The sequence below is a fragment of the Phalacrocorax aristotelis genome, chromosome 1 (assembly GCF_949628215.1).
Source record: "Phalacrocorax aristotelis chromosome 1, bGulAri2.1, whole genome shotgun sequence".
NCBI classification, from domain to species: domain Eukaryota; kingdom Metazoa; phylum Chordata; class Aves; order Suliformes; family Phalacrocoracidae; genus Phalacrocorax; species Phalacrocorax aristotelis.
In genome coordinates this window covers 57,539,994-57,558,742 of record NC_134276.1, presented here as the reverse complement: position 1 = coordinate 57,558,742, position 18,749 = coordinate 57,539,994, and the positions used below count along the sequence as shown (strand labels likewise).

At 38.4% G+C, this 18,749-nt stretch overlaps 1 protein-coding gene across 1 annotated transcript in view; it reads left to right on the top strand.

The window, feature by feature from the left end:
• Window positions 1–18,261, top strand: part of ABCC4 (ATP binding cassette subfamily C member 4 (PEL blood group)) — a 153,337-nt gene extending 135,076 nt beyond the window's left edge. Inside the window, exons 30-31 of the mRNA XM_075089741.1 lie at window positions 11,804–11,938; window positions 16,795–18,261. Coding sequence (XP_074945842.1) covers window positions 11,804–11,938; window positions 16,795–16,902 — 243 coding nt within the window. The 3' untranslated portion in view covers window positions 16,903–18,261. The remainder of the gene's footprint in view (window positions 1–11,803; window positions 11,939–16,794) is intronic.
• The last annotated feature ends 488 nt before the right edge of the window (window positions 18,262–18,749 follow it).

Below are 18,749 nucleotides of genomic sequence, written 5' to 3'. Positions count from 1 at the left end.
CAGCACAGCTGATGCCCAGGCAGTTACTCCCCAGCTATTACTGATGCAGGGGGTCAGTCCATTCCACATTCAGGACTTTCCGTCTGTCATGGTTGAGTGTCATCAAGGTCATGCTGACCTATTCCTGTAGCCTGTCTAGATCTAAATAGTTTTGAATGGCAACACTGTATTAAGCGACTTAACCCTGACTGCAATCTCCAGTTTGGCATTGTCCACAAGCTTTTGAGTTAATTCAATTTAATTGCTGGTTAAAGCAGAACTTTTCAAAAAGAAAATATTCACCTTTAGGGTTAATCCAACCATTTAAAAAAAAAATCAGAACAAAAATAATTTTGAGAAAGTTATGAGAAAATGTCAAGTTGGATGAGTATGGAAATAGGAACTGAATGTGAACTGTTGCATGTATTCTCACACCCATCATAATAACCGGTTCTATTTTAGAAGAGAAGAAAAGTCTACTGGAAGAGGAAAAAAAAGGAAGAACAGAATACATTTTATACAACCGTAGACAAATCTGGCCTCAGGAATTGTTTTAATTCTCGTTTGTTGCATTCCCAAAACCGTACCTCTGGTTTCATAATCCAGGTCACACCTTAAGAGTATTTCCATTATATCTGTCTTAGTGATAAACACATTTTATCAGAACTTCAAACGCTTAAAATCATTGAGGGAAAAGCTGTATTGTGTAACGTGATACTCTCTAACCTAATCACCTCAATGAGTAATACTACATTGCACTTGCATAGGACCTTTCATCTGGAAATTGTAACGCTCTTTACAAACATTAATTAATTAAACTTCAAACACCTGGGTGAGATAGGGAAGTATCCATTCAATCTTTGGAACCAAAGTTGGAAAGACTTGTTAAGTCAGACCATCAAATAATACTACCATAAAATTATAATCCAGCGGTTTTCAAACTTTTTTTTTTTCTTTTCTTTTCTTCCCTCTGTGCTGCTCCAGAGACTCATAGGACATTTTCTCATTCCTTTTTATTCATTAGTTTGAGAACCCAAGTTGTAACTCCTCCCATCAGGTGCTAGCAGTACCTATTTTAGCAATTTGGCAGCCACCCTGCTCCGTGGCGGAAGGGGAGGGTGGGATACATGCTGCAGTTGCCTCTCTTGTGATGGCAAATCCTGGCAGAAGCTCAGCTCAGGCTTGTTCCACTGGCCCCTCATTCCACATAGCTTCCCCACCACCACAACAGCTGCTTCCCTGTCCTGTCCTGACCTTAGAGGGCAAGAGCCTTTTACGTAAATTGCATCTGCAGCTCACCAAACTCAGCCAGGAGCAGCTTGGGGCAGCCAAGAGGCACCACTCCCAAGGCTTCCAGTGGGATCTAGTAAAATCCATATCACCCACTCCTCCCCCTCCTCTCTGCTTCCTTCTCCAGGTTGAGAAATGCTTTTTAGAAACTGTGTTTTTACAGAGGGGAAAACAGAAGCATACAGAAATTGAGGCTACGGAGGGACAGAGTGAATCAGTAGCAAATTAAGTATATGCATCTGGCCAGAACCTGATGTAGTTGTTTGCTGTATATTCTATGCCACGGTCGGTCTATAGGAAAGCCACAGAGTAGTCAGAACTTGTGCATTTTCCAGTGACAAGGATGTTTTTCCACAGAGACTTTCCATATCAGTGGAATAATTCTTTGAAATAGAAACTCTTTATGCAAGCAGAACTTGATCTAGTAATTAAAAACTGTCATTCAAATAGGAAGTTTTTGATTAAGAGAATCATGGGAAGATATTTGATTTATTTGTGGGAAAACCTGTTGTGGTTACATTCTAAAATGACTAATATTCAGAGTAACAATACAATGTACTTAACAGCCAGACCTGAGTTGTTTTTTTGGTCAATAGAAAATGACTTCCCAGGTCTTTCTGGTAAGCCTCTCTCGTTCAGTTGTTCTCGTTTTCCTGACGGTACATTTACCGTGGCGGAACATCTGGGTCACATAAATCAGGCGCCATGTTTCATGCAGTGTAGACATCTAACCTCAGTAGGGCAATCAGTCCACCAAGAGTAGGTGTAAACATATTGAAAATGAGGGGGAAACTCTAGAGAGAGATCCGGACAGTTTGCATGGTGAAAAGGGAGTCTCCTACAGCTAGACAGAAAATGCTATGTAGTAGACAAGGTCTGAGCACTTGTCTCTCTCTAGAGTTCTGGTATCTGACCCAGTATTGCACATTAGTATCCTTCATCCATTCAGTTGGAGATGAGGCAATGGTGTTAATAGACACTTAAGCGAACATGATAGTGATGGCAGTGCTGCCCTTCCTTAGCATGGGGTGACAGCACTCTTCCAGGAAGTGCAGAAATCTGTGCTCTACGTTGTCCTCTGTGTGAGGAGGTCTGGATGCAATATTCCCTCTTCCCTGCAAGATGCCGTACCCACCACCATACACAGGGCATTCAGGTTAAGGCCAGTCTCCACCCTTCCTTTTGAAGCATTGTGCTGCCAGAAATGCAAGAGTCATGGAGCTAGAGGGAGAATAAACATGAGGGAGTCTGAATCTGCAGCCCAGTGAAAAGCAGAGCTCTTGAAGGAGTCGGGGAGCCCCAGCTGCCTTACTGATACCTTCATGTGAGCTTTCGCTGCAGTGGCCCAGCTTCAGATGGAGGTGTGGAGAACATAGGAAAGTAGTGGTGGTACACCTAAGTTAGTAATACTGAGTTAAAGCCATCAATGCTGTGGTCTAATGGTTCTTCTTTTGGTGGCTTTTTTGCCACTTATTTAAATATCACTGCTGGGAAACAAATGTGTAAATCATAGGCATTCTGTTTAGGGGGGACTATGTAAGTCACAAGATACAGAAATGTGCAGTCCTAGTTGTAGAACAGTTCTTTGTGAAAACTGCGTATGTTGCCGTTAGTGTTGACTATCTCATCTCAGGTATGTATGTGTAGGACTGTTTCTTTGGTGGAGAGCTACCTGCTGTCAGATACAGGCCCTCAAGTACATAAGATGTCTAAGAGAGGTCAATTGGCAAGACCATAAATTTTCCTGGAGCCTGGAACTTTGTGAAAAGTAGAAGTAATTAGGGCTACGTTCAGAGCTGTTGTTCAGTCCTTCAAAATTCTGAAGTAGGAGAACACAGGGCTATAAAATGGATATTTTTTGTTGTTGTTCTGTAACACAGTGCTGAAAGGGTTTTGACCTTGTATTAGCCCAGTATCTGGAGTGTGATGAAATATTATTGCGTATTATACTTGTGCTGTTGAAGTCTATTCTGTTAAAAGAATATGAAAGGAGCTTAATGGATAATAGTAGCTTGAATGAAATCCAAATTTTTGAAACTAGGGATCAGGTCTCCAAAGATACTTAGGCACCTAATTCTTCATAGAAACCTTGTGGATGTGAATCCAGTAATCCACAGTAAAGTTGCTACATTCATATTTGTGCACCTGCTGTCATTATTCAAAAGGAACAAACACTAATAAAACTTCTTTGACTAAGCCTCTGTCTTGAAAATACGGACTAGGGAATATTAGAACTAAATTTATTAATTTTTATTCAGCCTGTGAAGAATGGGAGCTGTGCTGTGGGATCACAGTCTCTTGAGTAAAGAAATGTGAAGATAAGAATATGAAGGATAGCCACAGAAGGGGACGTGCATGGAGCAGAAGATAGAAATTAATGGTGATAGGTGAGATGCCTTGCAGAGGAGAGGTGAAAGAATACTTGGTCTCGGCATACTTGAGTATCAGTATTGGTATGTACACAGCAAAAACGTTGCTTGTGTACGTGTGTTCTGTAAGGTGGCTGGTAAACTGTTTGGATGTCCAGATTTTCAGGATCTGAATAATCAAATGTGAAAAGTTAGGGAAGACCTCAACATTTAACTATGAGGACTGATGAAACATTTCATGGAGACTCTTTGGAGTTTTTAAGCAGTTCCACCGGATGTTGTGTGTGATTAATGCCAACTTACCTCCTTGGCTCTCTGGCTGTGTTGGAGCCTGTCTGGCCAACTGATGGAGAACAGAGGGCCTGGGAACCATTAGGTTTCTCCTTTCGTTTGGACACTCAAGACATGCACAGTTTCTGGAAGAGCTGAGCATTTAGGAAGTGATTTTTCAGAAATGATTGGTTTTGTTTTGAATCTGAACAAAGGCGATTCCCACTGGTCCCAGATCTTCTGAAACTGGGTTGATGTTTAGCAAACCACAAGGGAAAACCAGATCCTTCCATGTTCTTTCTTGGAATGTAATAATTGAGTTCAACAAATATCAACAGTGAACACATTGTTTTCAAAGATGAGTAATTTATCCATCTTTACCTTTAAGCAAAGATAGTATCTTGATGTTTAGGCCAGGCTATATATAAAATATGGAGCTATGTGCCATGGTTATGTATCAGAGCAAGTACTGTCAGCTTGAAGTAGTGTCTAGGACAGTTCTAAATACCACTCCTGGCCCAGCTGTCTCTAAAATGAGTCAAAATACCAAAGAGTTCGAAGAGATACTAGGATTGTTGACTCTCTCCGCCAGTTTTAAGCCACACCTCTCCAAAACATTGTCATCCTTGAGTTCTTAAAAACTGCTCCCATTTTAAGAGGGCTGCCCAACAAGATTCTTCTCTTGCTTAAATAAACCAACTAATTATTGAGGCAGTACTTCAGCTGGGACCATTCAAATGAAGAGGTGGATTTGAATTATTGCAGGAAGTTAAGCCAATGCTTGATGAACCTTGATCTCTCATTCTGTCAGGTTCTTACTTGTGAATGTGTTTCCATCAGTATAAGAACAGGATGGTCAGATAATATTTCTTTAAAGACAATGGTATGGAATCCAGACTGTACTGGAAATACTAACACATCTTTATAGAATGATTTTTTTGTACCCTTAAAAATACTGTATTACTGATGAAAAGCAAATTAGCACAGGGCATGCTGGTGGCTGATACTTTGAGCAGAGAGTTTCTGATAAGGTAAAACTCTGTGCATGGCAGCTGAGTCACAAGTTCATTGTCATCAGAAAAAGATAAAACCAAGAGACCTGCCCAGTCATCTGCAACAATATTCCTTAAACTCTTGGAAAGCATAATATCCTTGTAGCTTATATAACTTTCTAAGACCCTTGAAAGCTGAAATATATCATCTGTCACTTCGGGGCCATATTTGAGCCATTCTGCAATCTCAGTTGAGAAATGTGGCTTTACAGTGATGGAAGCAGTCATTACTGATTGAACAAGGGAGAGTTTTGTCAGCGTGTACAGCTGTTGGTAAGAACTGGCATGAGGTCCCTTCGTACTCTCTAAGGGAAAGGTTGAACTTGCACGGATATATCAGATATTTTGAGGTGAGCAAACTGAACAATACAAGAAACATCTGCAGTGACTGGTTAACAGGCTTCTTTCCTCCAACAAGATACAGGAGTTAATATCAAATGATTATCAGTAGAATAAGACTCATTACTACATACATAATTGATATTTTTTTCCTACAACATTCCAGCCAGCTTACAGTGGCGTGCCATCAGATGGAGAAAAAGAAGCTAGATTTTTACGCCTCTGCAAGAAGAGTGAGGATAACTCATATGTGGAACAATTTGCCAGGCAGTGTTGCATGCTCAATTTTCCCAAAGTTACAGCTTAAGAATTATTTCAGTTTAAAGAAATCTTCTGTTTCTGGTTACAGAACAAAATGTCAGAAGTTGACTTTCCTGTGAAGAAGGGGAAGGGTGGGCAAGGGGGTACATGTCAACTCCTGGATCCCTGTGGCAGATTTGGCATTCTTACAGCGCAGTTAAGCTCTGCTGAGGTGAAATATTTGGAAAGTCTGAAAATAACAGTTCAGATTATAAGAAGGTAAAAAAGGTAAATGCCCACGTGTGCTCTGCTTTGTTTGTACACATGATATATGAAATGTATGTTATTTGACACCAAATTTGACTGGAGTTTCTGGTAGAGTAATTTGTGTAGGAACCCTGAGGAGCTTGGGGAATGCTTATATTAAACCTGGAGACTAAAAGAAAACCAAAACAAAATGTCAAAAGACAGCCAAACAAAGCTCCACCGTGAAAAAATTGAAGAAAAAAGAAAAAAAAGGGGGGGGGGAGGGCACCTTAAAAAAGGAAAAAAAAAAACCCACAAACTTTAAAATGGTTCCTGAGTTATATTTGCAGCCTCCTCAGTGGTCTTCGATGTTTGCACACCCATTTAGATAGGTTGATATTTATAATTGATTCTTCAGAGAAGTATGTACGTGTTTCTGATCTGTTTTGACAAATCATGATGAGACTGAAGAGACAGAACATGCTTGCGTCTGAACTTAATGCCAACTGGAGCACAGGCTGTTGACTCTTTCCCACAAAGCTATGTATTGTCTTGGGTAAATATATTTCTTATAATATGATGTAACCAGAAGCATCTCCTGAATATTCTCCTCTTCCCAGGACTTCTATTGAAGATCATCTTGATGTATGCTCTCTGAGGAAAACATTGTTCAAAGTTGTACTTGTAGCAGAGTTTTGAACTTTAATAATAATTTTGTTGTTTGGTGATGTCTTCTCCAAGTCTAAATTAAATCAGATGTATTCCCTAGGAGATAATTTGCTTGAATTATTTTCCTTTTGAATAGGAAATAAAAACATTTATGATCAACTCTTAAATGTCCCATTTTCCCTCTGGCTTTATGGTGAAGATGAACGTGAATAGGAATACTAGTCATTCCTCAATAATAATTGAAATAAATTCCCATGCCCCCCTCCTCTGTTGCTGAACACTTCCAACCTTGGACTGTTTTTTTTCCTCAGAATGTTTTATAACTATTGTTCTCTTGGTTTGTCTGCTTTTGTTGCTGAAAGTTAGAAAATGCAGGATTTAGAACTTTCTTCTTTGTGTCTACGGATAGCCATAAGTACGTGGTATTTGTTACAGCATTTTTAAGGGTCCGTGTTCTTTCTGTTTCTGTAGCTAATGACATTTCTGTTACTTACATTAATCCACAAGGAAGAGTTTAAATTCACTTAGAAAAGGAGTGTTTTCTTTTCCAAAGTCCTGTGCAACTGAACAATACAAATTAGTTGCAGGAATCATCAGGGAGCAAAGGTGCTGTCCTGGTTCTGCTGCCTAGTTTCCAGCAGAGACCCAAACTATCTTGATGTAGTATCCTCATCATTCATTGTCTCATTTCTCTTTTCTTGGTGAAACGGATCTCTGATTTCTTTTTCACCGTTTTATGTTTTCCTTTTTGCCTTCTCCCCTGCTTTTTTGTCATGGTTAATACATTAACCTCTGAGGCTATGGAATGGAAATACTGCAAAGTTTGAGTTTTTTCTGGGGGGGACCTAGGCAAAGGTGAGGTAGATACCCTGGCAGGGTACCGTTGAGGCAAAATGGACAACTATTTCGTAGATGCCAAATCTTCTACAAATTTAATCCAGCAACATTTTTGTGGCATAGGCAAATAGACCGTCTGTGCGAGCTAGAGTTAACATAACACATTTAAACAGCTAATACTCTGTTTGCCTTTGCAGGTCAGTCAAATTCAAATACTTCTTTTCTGTTTCACTGTCCTTCCCTGCCATGTTTTTAATCTCACTCTTTCTATGTTATACTCTGCCTCTATGTCGAAGTGCTGTTCAGAACTATGTTGCCTTCTACCCAACATGGTGCTTACCCTTCTGAAAAAATCACAACTGGGATGAGCAGTCACTGCCCTAGACAATTTGACCAGCATGAAACATTAGATGAAACGGAATTAGGTGGCATGAGAGGATTTTACTCAAAAAGACTATAGCATTTGAGCCCTTTTTGAACTTAAGATGTCTGAATAGTGCTGCTTGAGTAATGATAATTTATATAGCTATAAGTAAAGAGCAGTTTCACCTTATGCAAGGACGTGAACAAATTCTGTTGAATAAGAATTTTCCTGCGTGCTTTCTTTTGCATGATCACCAGCATCCAATATTGTAAATTTTGTACTGTTGGAGTTACTCTTCCGCTTGAGAAAATCCTGTTGAAGTCATAAGGATGTGACTACAAAGGCAAGGTAGAAGAAGCTGCCAGTGCAAGAGAGTGGAGAACCTGGCCCTGGCTTATGTATGACTACTTTGAGTTTATATAGCTTTTTTGTGTTTGTTTTTATTTTACTCTGGGCTGTCTTAAGTATTTCACAGGCACTTAACTCCCACAGAATTATTATGAATCTTTGTTTGGTGTATTTTATAAAGTTGAATTTGTCCAAAATCCCCCTCTCTTAATATCTGCGTTAAAGTCTATAATCCCAGTCTGATTCAGAGTCCCGTGCTCCTGCATGTGTCCTCCATAATCATCCTGCCAATCTGATTGCACCAGCTACAAGCTTCTCTGGCTTTTCTGTATCAAGTTCCACTGGTACAACTGCCTTGGAACGCATCCGGGTTCAATTCGGTTGTATTGTGCAGTGATAAGCGTTGCATGCAAGTTGATCAGAAAATGTGTGGCTGGTAAACACCAGATTCCACCTTTCCTGAATGATTAGCTGCCTTTTTGAAGTCCTAATGATTTTAATTTGGCTTGGAGTCAGTGAGTAAGAGTATGCAAAGCCTTAGCCAAAGTACCTAGTTATTTATTTAAATTTTATCAGCACGTATTTCTTCAAAGAAGAGTACCTATCTCTTTGTCTAAGCACATTTTAATAAATGTATAAATATATAAATGTATAACTACCAAGTAGATCAGCTTAAATTTTCTCCATTGTCTCGTAGATGACAGCAGTTAGTAGAAACAGTGTTTTCCTTTGGTGAAGAGGGTTTATCGAGTGTTCCTGACTTGTAGGAATGATGTTGTCTGTTCAGTTTCATTCTTTATTTTTCATTTCAGATTTTTAAAAAAGGAACGCGGCTTGGTTTTGCTGTGTTTGGTCTGTCTATTTTCATAACACAAATTTGTTCTTACTCTCCAAGAAAGGATATGAATAGATTAAGGATTTGTTTAAAATGTGAATGCAATTTTCTAGACACAAATCGCTTGCTCTATCTGTCCATCTTCTGGACTTGGCTGTTTAAAACTTGTCAAGGAAGGATAAATTTTTCCTTTTTCCGTCCCAGGTTCTCTGGAGGAGAAAGATTGTCCATGTTTGCAGTTGCTTCAGATATTTACAAAATTAATGTTAAAATTTTTATACTGCAGTAGTGTAGGTTTTAAAAAACCCTTTACTTCTCTATTTTAGTTCTTTACTTGTGAGAGACACATTTAATGAAGAGGCTTTTTGTTCTCTTTCTTAAGGATTGGTTACATAATCTAGTGCTAAGCTTAAAAAACCTTTTCTTATTCAAGGCACCAGAGATGTCCTATGCTGTGGCACCCCAATTTAATTGTTACTTTGAACTGTATATGATAAATTCATTTATTACATTTTTAAGGGAGTGGTCCTTAACTATGACATACTGTAGTATGTAAATGCGATTAAAATTATATTTGTAATTAATCCTAAAATATTCTGATTAAATGGGATGGGATTAAATACACTGAAAAATCAACATATGAGCAAATATACCTTTGCAGATGAGATACTGCATCAATTGTATATTAAATTACTGTATTTCGTGCTATGCAATAATAGTAATATTTTAAAATTTTTCAACAAGCACTTTCTTCAGCTATAAACCGAACAGTACTAGGAATCGCTTGCGAAGGAAAATCATAGTATAAGCTGGGTACTCCAAGAGTTGAGCTTTTGAAAACAGCAAGTAAATTCTTAGAAGTTTCTGTGCATACAGTTTATAAAATTAGATGTATTTATGCTGCTGTTATTGGCTGAGTTACGTTGCATTCAAATGCCGTGTAGTTAATGGGACTGGAAGCAGAGGAGTGGGCGCCTTTCCCCTGGTGCCCTGTCCCTGGTGTCAAACGAGTCAACAGCGACCTCGGCAGTGTGTAATTTTCACACCAGTGCAGGCAAAGGGATTGGCTGAGCTGTCCTACTTCCCTGTGGGTTTTGTCGTTAATGGGGGTCCAGGCCGCTTAGAGATCCGACGGGCTCTTGGTGGCCGTAAAGATGATTGGCTTTAAGGAGTTGCACAGGCAAAGTGCGTGTTTGAAAGTTCCCTTTGAATTTGTCTCTAAGCTTATCAGAGTTTCTTCTTGCAAACAGAAGTTTGCAAACTACTTTTGTTATTTTGGAAGTTGTCCTCATAATACCTTTTATTAATTTCTTTCCTGAAATCAACAGCTCCAGTTTGGGTTTGTTTATTTTTTTTTTTCTTTCCTTACAAGTATGTACACCACAGTTATGGCTTCAGTTACGAGTCCTTGAAGTCCCTCTGTTGTGGCAATATCTTTTTCAATAGTATGCCATGTGTATTCAGCTTTTTATTTATATAAGAACAAAAATATGTTCTGAATTACTTTGTTTTCTCACATAAATTCTCATTTTTCTTTTTTTTTTAACTTCACTGCTCCTACACAGGGACTAAAGTATTGAACTTGTAGACTGATACCCAAATCTCTTTCTTGAGTCAATACCATTAATTTATAAGCCAGTTAAGTATTTGAGTGCATTGCGTTTGTCAATATTGACTTTTCTCTGCTATTGTGTTCCTCATTCTCTTAGGTTAGTTTGGTGTATCTTAACCTCCTCTGGTCTAGACTTCCCTGCACATTTTTGTGTCATTTGCAGGTTTGTCACTTTTCCGATAACTTCTTTTTCTGATGACTAACACATACGTAGCTACCACGTATGCCGGAACAATGTGGTTCCCACCAGTTCCTACCTCTTCAGCCTTCCCCAGAGGAAAATGAACTGTTTGTTTCTAATCTCTTGTTTTCTGCCCAGGTTCTTGAAAAATTTTTTTCCCTTGTAGCACAGCTATTCAGTTACACCAGATACCTTTCTGGAAATCCATATAAACCATTTCTCCTTTAGTTTTCTTCTCGTGCATTAAGCATTGTGTCAGATTTGTGAGGGACAGTTTACTTTTGCTAAAACTGTGGAGAACAAATTCTACTTGTGATCTGTGTGTCTTCGACTTGGGTTTTAATGATGGTTTTAACTAAATCACTGTCTTACCTCAAAATATATATGCTAGTCTAAAAGTTTGTTCAGTGAATACCGTAAGGCCTTTCAAAATATAAGTGCAGTGTTTGCTACCATGCCGTCCTTAAATAGAGTCACTAGTATGAGAATATTTTCTTAGAAGTTCAATCAGCTTGTTTAAAATTTTTCTGATATTTTCGACTGTGGCTTATTGAATTAATGCCTTTTAATTTCTCTGTTGTTTTTTCCTTCTCCCTTCCTCTCTCTTGGGTGCCTATGTCCCTGGTGGCATCTCATATTTTTTTATGTAGAAAGAATAGGTTCCGCGTAAGTATCTTTCTCATACGTAGTTGGCAAAAACTGATGCAAGGAATTGTTTATCTCTTCAGGAACACCCTCATTTTCTTTAATTACATCTTCGCCTCCTCTAATCCAAAAGACCTACTTATTCTTCCTTAACCGTTCTGGTGGTTATTGCATGGTTTTTACCCACAGCACTTTACTTCAGAGACCATTTTTGGCCTCTTTGTTTCTTTCTTTCACAATTAATCTTATAATCTGCTTTGTTGGCTTCACAAATATTGCATTTCCATACTCTGCATAACTTTGCATTGGATTCCTATAGGTGGAATGGCTGTAGGACATGCTAAAATTGTTCAACAGGTCTATAAAATAAAAAAGTGCCGTGCTAGTTTGAAGAGGACATACTTCGTTTTCAGGATACAAAATTCATTTTAGCACTTACAGTGCATACATTCCTTCCTTGTTTGTAGTCTCTAACATCTGTTTTTGAATTTCTTATGCTAATATGTTGGTTTCTGCTGATTTCACAGGTTTTAGATGCAGGAAGACTGAAAGAGTATGGTGAACCTTATATTTTGCTGCAAGAACAAGATGGCTTGTTTTACAAAATGGTGCAACAAGTGGGCAAGACTGAAGCGGCTTCTCTGATTGAAACAGCAAAACGGGTAATTTTAGAAGAAGGGATAATTAAGTTTGTCTCTGCAGTTTGTTTATCTCAAGTTAGCATATTCAGTGTTATAGTAAGCCTGCCACTAAAGAATCTGTCAGCTTTGCAAGGCAAAGCCATCATTTTCAGTGCTTTTTTTAGTGGATGTACACAGACTTCCAAATGATAAGTGTATTTATATACCCCGAGTTGAAAGACTGTTTGGATTTCTTGTATCCTGCTGTATGTACACAAGACAGTAAGTGTAAATAATATATGACAGACACCTGTGCTGGGCATTGATCTTAGAAAAACTTGCTGTAAAAACATGTTAGGGCTGCGGAGTCCAGCATTTATTTGTTATTTCTGTGTTTTTTAAAGGGCCGATCAAATTTTAGTTTGAGGTTCAGAACCTGTGCATTATATTATGGTCTCTGGGGGGTGCAATCACATTCTTATTTTTGTGCTTTCTCTTACTTCATTCTTGTACCTTTGCTCTGTTCTGGACGTAGGATGAGCAGGGCTCAGTTAAGAAACAGCTTTTGAACGTTTTGTTGCCTCCTTGCTCCATACAAGGTTCTGTGCCTGATTTACTGCTTACTATTCAAATCCTACTCTGAGTACAGAATTATTAATGTAATTGTGAGCACTCCTCTGGCAATCGAAGTATTTAAGAAACATCAGTGGATTCATTTTTGTAATATGCCTCTGAGGCGCAGCTGTATCATCTCCACTTTTCAGATGGAAAGCTGAAGCAGAGATAAGAAGATAAAAAAATTGACCTGTGATTGGGGAACTCATTTTGACTAGCTTTTGGCTTGATTTCTTTTTTTTCTTGGTAATTTACCACACGGGATGTCCAGAGCAAGGTTTTATTTCTCTCAGTGCCGATGAAGTTTCAACATTGCTTCAGCTGAGACCGGCAGAGCTCAGTTTAGCAGCAACTTGCCTCGTAGTCATGTAACTTTAATTTCATTGTACAAGTAAGGCACTGATATTAGGCATATAGCGACCTAAGACAGCCTTTTCAAGACAAAAGGCAAAGGCCTTTATGCCTTCCTCTCCTCAAGTTGCTGGATGTGTGAAGCAGAGCTAGGGGAACGCAAACCCCAAACTGTTTCCTGGGGAAACAGGAGACCAATAGATGGGAAGCAACACATAAAGACAGGAGACAAAATGGTAGGTGCCTGGCTGTTTCCTAGTAAAAATAGATACGTTTCCAGCAAGTTGGCAAAAGTTGGAAAAATTTGAAAAATTGTGCTGTCATGGAGGCTGCATGCTCATGTCTGGAGGCTATTTTACTGGACTTTTTGAAGATTAGGGAAGAGATTTCTGTGTCTGTTCATATTCTTAGACTTTTTTTAGAGCTGCTGAATTTATTATTATTTTTTTAAAAGTTTTTCAAGTGAAGCTTTGTAGCTAAGAGCATACGCTATAAATTCATGCGTGGCACTAATTGCAGAACTGAGGGAAACAGCTTTGTCTTTAACTAGCCTACGTAAGGAGTCCTGCTGTCCTTCACCATTGCTGCAATGTAGCTTCTTAAATTTTATTACTAGAAATGAATGGATTAGCCATGTTTTTTACAGTATGTGTATGACAATCTGGAGGTTATATAAATGATGGTTAAAAAGATAGCTTCAAATTCATTTGAGCAGTGTTTGTCTGTAAAGTGAAGGCCAGCTTCCTAAGGCTTGATCTTTGGAATGGCAAGAGGTGAGGCTGTCCAGCTGTCATCTGTAGAGGTTTAGCCATATCATGCTGTGTTTCCTTCCTTCCCTGCAGCCCTCCCCAATTGCACAACTGCATTCAAAGATAATTCAAAATCTATAAAAATAATTGCCTGATGTTACTTGCCCATATAGTCATCTGCAGTTACCACATCAATGTTATGTGATTTTGTACAGGAAGGGAAGAGATCCAGGAACCAGTCTCTGCTGAAATGTGGTTTGATGAAAAAGTTTGCTAACTCCCAGGCTAGAAGGCAGATACAAGCTTTAGCATCTGCCAAGAATGCAAAGCATGGTGCTTATCCACACTCAGCCCAAAAATATGGGAATCGAGAGACTATATCTCCAGTCAGCAGCTACCCAGAAGCACAGTTACAGTTCTTTCTGTTTGAAGGACTTGGATGTTAATTCAAGGTTTTTGTTATTGCTGTCCCTTGTGCTTCATGCATACTTTCAGAGTTGCTTAGTCAGAAGAGCTGATTCCAATGGCTTTTCTTTTCACACTAGTAAGTCTGTTGCATGTATTGCTGTTGGTCTCATACATTCCTCCTGTGGTTACTAAGAACTGTTATTATGAAGAACAGCTTTTTTTTCTGTTGTTGAAAAACAGCATGCTGCACATAGAAAGAAATGGCAGTATGACATGTATACATACTTTTCAAAAGGCATTACAGTGGGTTGCTAAGTAAAATGGTTTGGAATGTGGCCATGCTTCGGCAATGATTATTTGATTTATTGCATTTTGGACCTGAATCTTGCACAGAACAAACCTGTACTTCTTTCAGTAAGGTGAGACTTTAAATCCATTTTCTGGAACAGTAATATCCTTTAAGTGCAAGTGGAGAGGGACTACACACCTTAAACTGGAAGACTAACCTGGACACCTTTGAAGAAACCTAATTTTCAAAAAAAATCTTGTGGGCATCGTAGCGAAGCATTGCAAGATCGAGATATTGCTGGAACCTTAGCTCAGGCTTCCAAACTGATCCAACATCACTATTTGTATGTCTCTCTTGGTAACTCCATATCCCCATTTTTTGTGCAAATGTCAAAGAAAACAACGCAGGCACAGCTCAAATTGGAGACCACTGAGTATATACGAACTAGACTGTGAGCCTGACTGCAGTAGAGTTGTGCTTGGCATCGTGAGACCATGTTTTCATCCTTGTTCAGTTTACAAGAAGCTATTAGGAGAAAATCCTATGGGCAGGTGAAAAATAGTCATCAAACAGTTAAAAAGGAGAGGAAAAAAAGTGCTCAATTATTCAGATAAACAAAAGTTGGTGTGTTCTCTGTGCCCTTGGCATCATCGAGAGCAGCATTTTCTGCAAGCTTTGGTGGCGTCAGGATAGGGCTGGTTTTCTGTCAATCAGGTCTTGAGTACTTTGAGGGAAAAATAAGGGTTATTTTATTTTAAAGCTATGACAGATGTGTAAATATTAAAATACTAGGTGTTATCTCACCTCAGTGATTACTTTTAAAAGGTTGCAGCTCTCTTGGCAGTGGAAGAAACTTGTATAAAGACTTGGGCATTTAATATCTTGAGGGATTGGGCTCAGGGGAAGAATTGCAATGAGACAGTTGAAAAGCAGCTGCCATTTCATTACGTCTCTAGTAATGTGCCAAGGTTTTCTATTAACTTTCCATTAAAAAAAAAATCACATTCAAAAGCTGCATTAAAAGTATGCCAAAGTTTTATGTTTTAAACCAGGAAAGGGATAGGAATACACAACTGGGGCTGCTGTCTCTGCAGCGTGTGTGCAGGCAGGCGCCTGATTAACTTTCCTCTGTTGCATCTGATCGTGGCTGGTTTCTGAGGAATGCCTCTTAACAGGACTTCCAATTCTTTTGTTGATTCAAATCAGGCCTTAATATTCTTTGAAACTTGTAAAGATGCATATATCCTGCATTAGCGCGTGTGCACAAAAGACGGCAGTGGTACTTACAAGAATGTTTTTATAGAATTACTGTTTCTTTTTTATCCCGCGTGTCTTATACCTGGATTCATATACGTGAAAAGGGCATTATTATCAAACAAACCGAACTTTGTTGACAGCACTCTCAAATATAAATTGGAGAAATGTTTCGTAAGCCATAGTCAAAGCAGTGTGACTATGAGACCTAACTCGTGACACGTGTCAGCTTCAGAAAGATAGTGTATTTTCTGTTTTTAAAGACTCAAACAAAACTTTTCACATTCTTCTTTGAAAAAAAATTGCATTTGAAGTCCTTTTTCACCCAAACACATTTTTAGATAAGAGCACACAAGTCTTGACATTATTTCATTTTGTTATGCGCATCTGTCAAGAAACAGAGATATGATACAGCTACTAAAAACTGATGATTGTGGAACAGTGAAACTTGACAGCATTTCATTTCCTTTATGTTCTGATTATACATTTATCAGGAAACCTGTATCTCTCCTAGTTGAGCTAGAAATTGGTAGAATTCATGAACTCAAAGGCTTGGCAAAGAACTGTCCTATTATTTGGTATCATCTTACATTTTAGAGAAGTTGCTTGGTTGAGTCATTGTTAAAGCTTTTGCTTCTTCTTTCATTATTGTGGTTCACTATCCAGAGATCACATTTCTATAGGCCCTATAACTGCTCTGCAGCACAAATTAAACGCCGGGATATTTCATACATATACCTTGAAGTTTCAATGGTTGTCAATCATAGTTCGTAAAATGTAGGGATTACAACCTGATATTAACATCCAAATCCATTGTGTTCATTTTATGTGTGAAAATGAGAAACCCTTGTGCAGACGCAAGATTTCACAGCTGCTTTGTCATCCTGTTTTTAATTTATCTCCATGTTTTGAGCTGGTAAAATGATTTTACTTATCAGTTTAATGTAAAGTGATAAAACATATCTATTTATCTGAATTACCAGAATTTGAGTGGATCCACAGGTTGTGTGGGATTTTTCTCATGCTTTATTACAATGTAAGATCATACAGTAATTTTACTAATTTTTCAATGACACACAGTTACAGAATGCCACTAACCTGAAGTTCCGGTTGGGGTTCCTTACGGACATGTATTTATCTCTACTGGGTTTATCGCCAGAAATTTTATTTGAAACTCAAAAGGTTTCATGGACAGATGCATAACGACTCACAGAATCTGGTGTTTTTCCTAGGTGTACTTCAGTAAGAATTACCCAGAAGTTGTTCAGAACGGTCAGCTTGCCACAGACTCCTCCTTGGATCCTTCCTCAGGATTATGCATAACCGAAACTGCACTGTGATTCCTAATAAGCTTAACTGTTTTCCATAGAATGTAAACCTGAGATCATCTAAACTCAGTGACAATGGTTGCAAGTATCAGCGGGAGAGGAAAGGGAAGGGGCAATTCTTTGCACTGGATATCCTTCATATTTAATACAGAGAGGAAAATTTTTACTGTCATTCTTTCTTTAATTTCAGTGCAATATGTTTTCCTTTCCAGCTAATTATGTTTTTATTGCTAAAGAAATTAGGCAGACTCAGTTTTTATTTGAAAGTTACGTGGTAGAGATCTCTTTTATTTAAACAGGTGCAGGACACCTAGCAGGTCTAGGGTGCATATTTGGAGCTTATTAAACAAATTGAAATGTGTCCTTTTTTTTCTTTTGGAAATATTTTGAGAGCAAGCAAAAGCAAAATTTTTTCAGTGTCACTTTGGCACGACAGCTATGTCTAAACAGCAGATTCGGTAGTGTACAACCTAGCTGCCCAGTGCAGCTGTCTTTCTGCCTGTCATAAGTAGCTATGCAGGTTGGTAGAAGAAAGGATTGAACAAGCCAAAAATACTTTTTTTTTTTAAATATTAAAAAGTACTCTATACTTATTTTTTTGATAAATAATTCAAATAATGCTGTTCAAGATGAATGTAAATATTAGTTTTATTTTGCTAAAATCCGAATGCTGAAAAATCAATCTCAATCTTTTATACTTCAGAGGAAAATTACCACATTTGCACTGAAGAAATATTTAAATAATTTAACATACATTCCTCTTTTTATCCAGGTTATCAAAGAAGAAAAGGTATTAAAATAACTTGAGGAAATGTTTGAATGACATGTCATTATACCTAAATACTGTGTAGCACAAAGTTATCTTCAACACAACACATTGAAACGTATACTTTATTTGCATTTATTGTGCCTTAATATTTGTGCCTTCAAGCCAAAGCTGTAACTGCAGGGTACCAACAAATACATTAAATATATGTTAAAAATATGTAACCTTAGTATATTTAAAGTTTTGCATCAGGGGTTCTGTTGAACTCAAGCTGTTTGAAGTTACCATCCTACCAGAAGAGGTAGGAAAGTGCAACCTGTAGTTTTGAATGGCTGTTGCTGATAGTGAGAGGAATGCAGTGAGAGGGAGTCGTTCTGTGTTCATAAGTTATGTCCTGATTCAGCAAAGCACTTTAACGCAACAACACTATTCCCATGCTTAAAAAAAAAATTGAGCAAGTGCTATGCTGCTTCAGATTGTTTCATGTTTAATGAGATACCTACGCTTTGAGGTCCAGTAGAAAATAAATCTATTCATCTTACTGTTTAAAAGGCACAGAAGAGACTAAAAGGCAACAGATCTCTTCAGGACATAGAAAATACCGTGCTTATAAAAAAAAAACAACACTGAAGATGCTTGCTGTTACATATTTAACAAACATGTTATTCACCCAGTAGTCTAAAAGTAAGGCAAACACAAATGTTTCTCAGTGCAAGCAGTTCTACCAGCAAATAACTGATTCAAATACAAAGTTACTCTCTCCTTGTAGAGAAGTAAATTGAGGCCAAAGCCTGTGCCTCAGCACAAGGGCTCATCTAGAAGGACTTTGTCAGAAGTCAGGAGTCAGCCCGGTGTGAGAGGCAGAATCCTTGTTCCCCTGTTGCAGCATCTTCCCTGCGGTGAGGCTTGCTGTCCCGCTGAGATCCCAGGAGAGAGGGGTGGACCTTGCACTACCTGCAGTGCCACCAGCCAGCTTGGCTTTGCTGGGTGCAGGGGGAAACAAACATCAAGCATCTGGTTTTGCTGGTAACATCCTTTTCTGTTGTTAGCAGGAAGTTAAAAAATGAAATGTTCTTGTCCCTAGCTTCTTTTT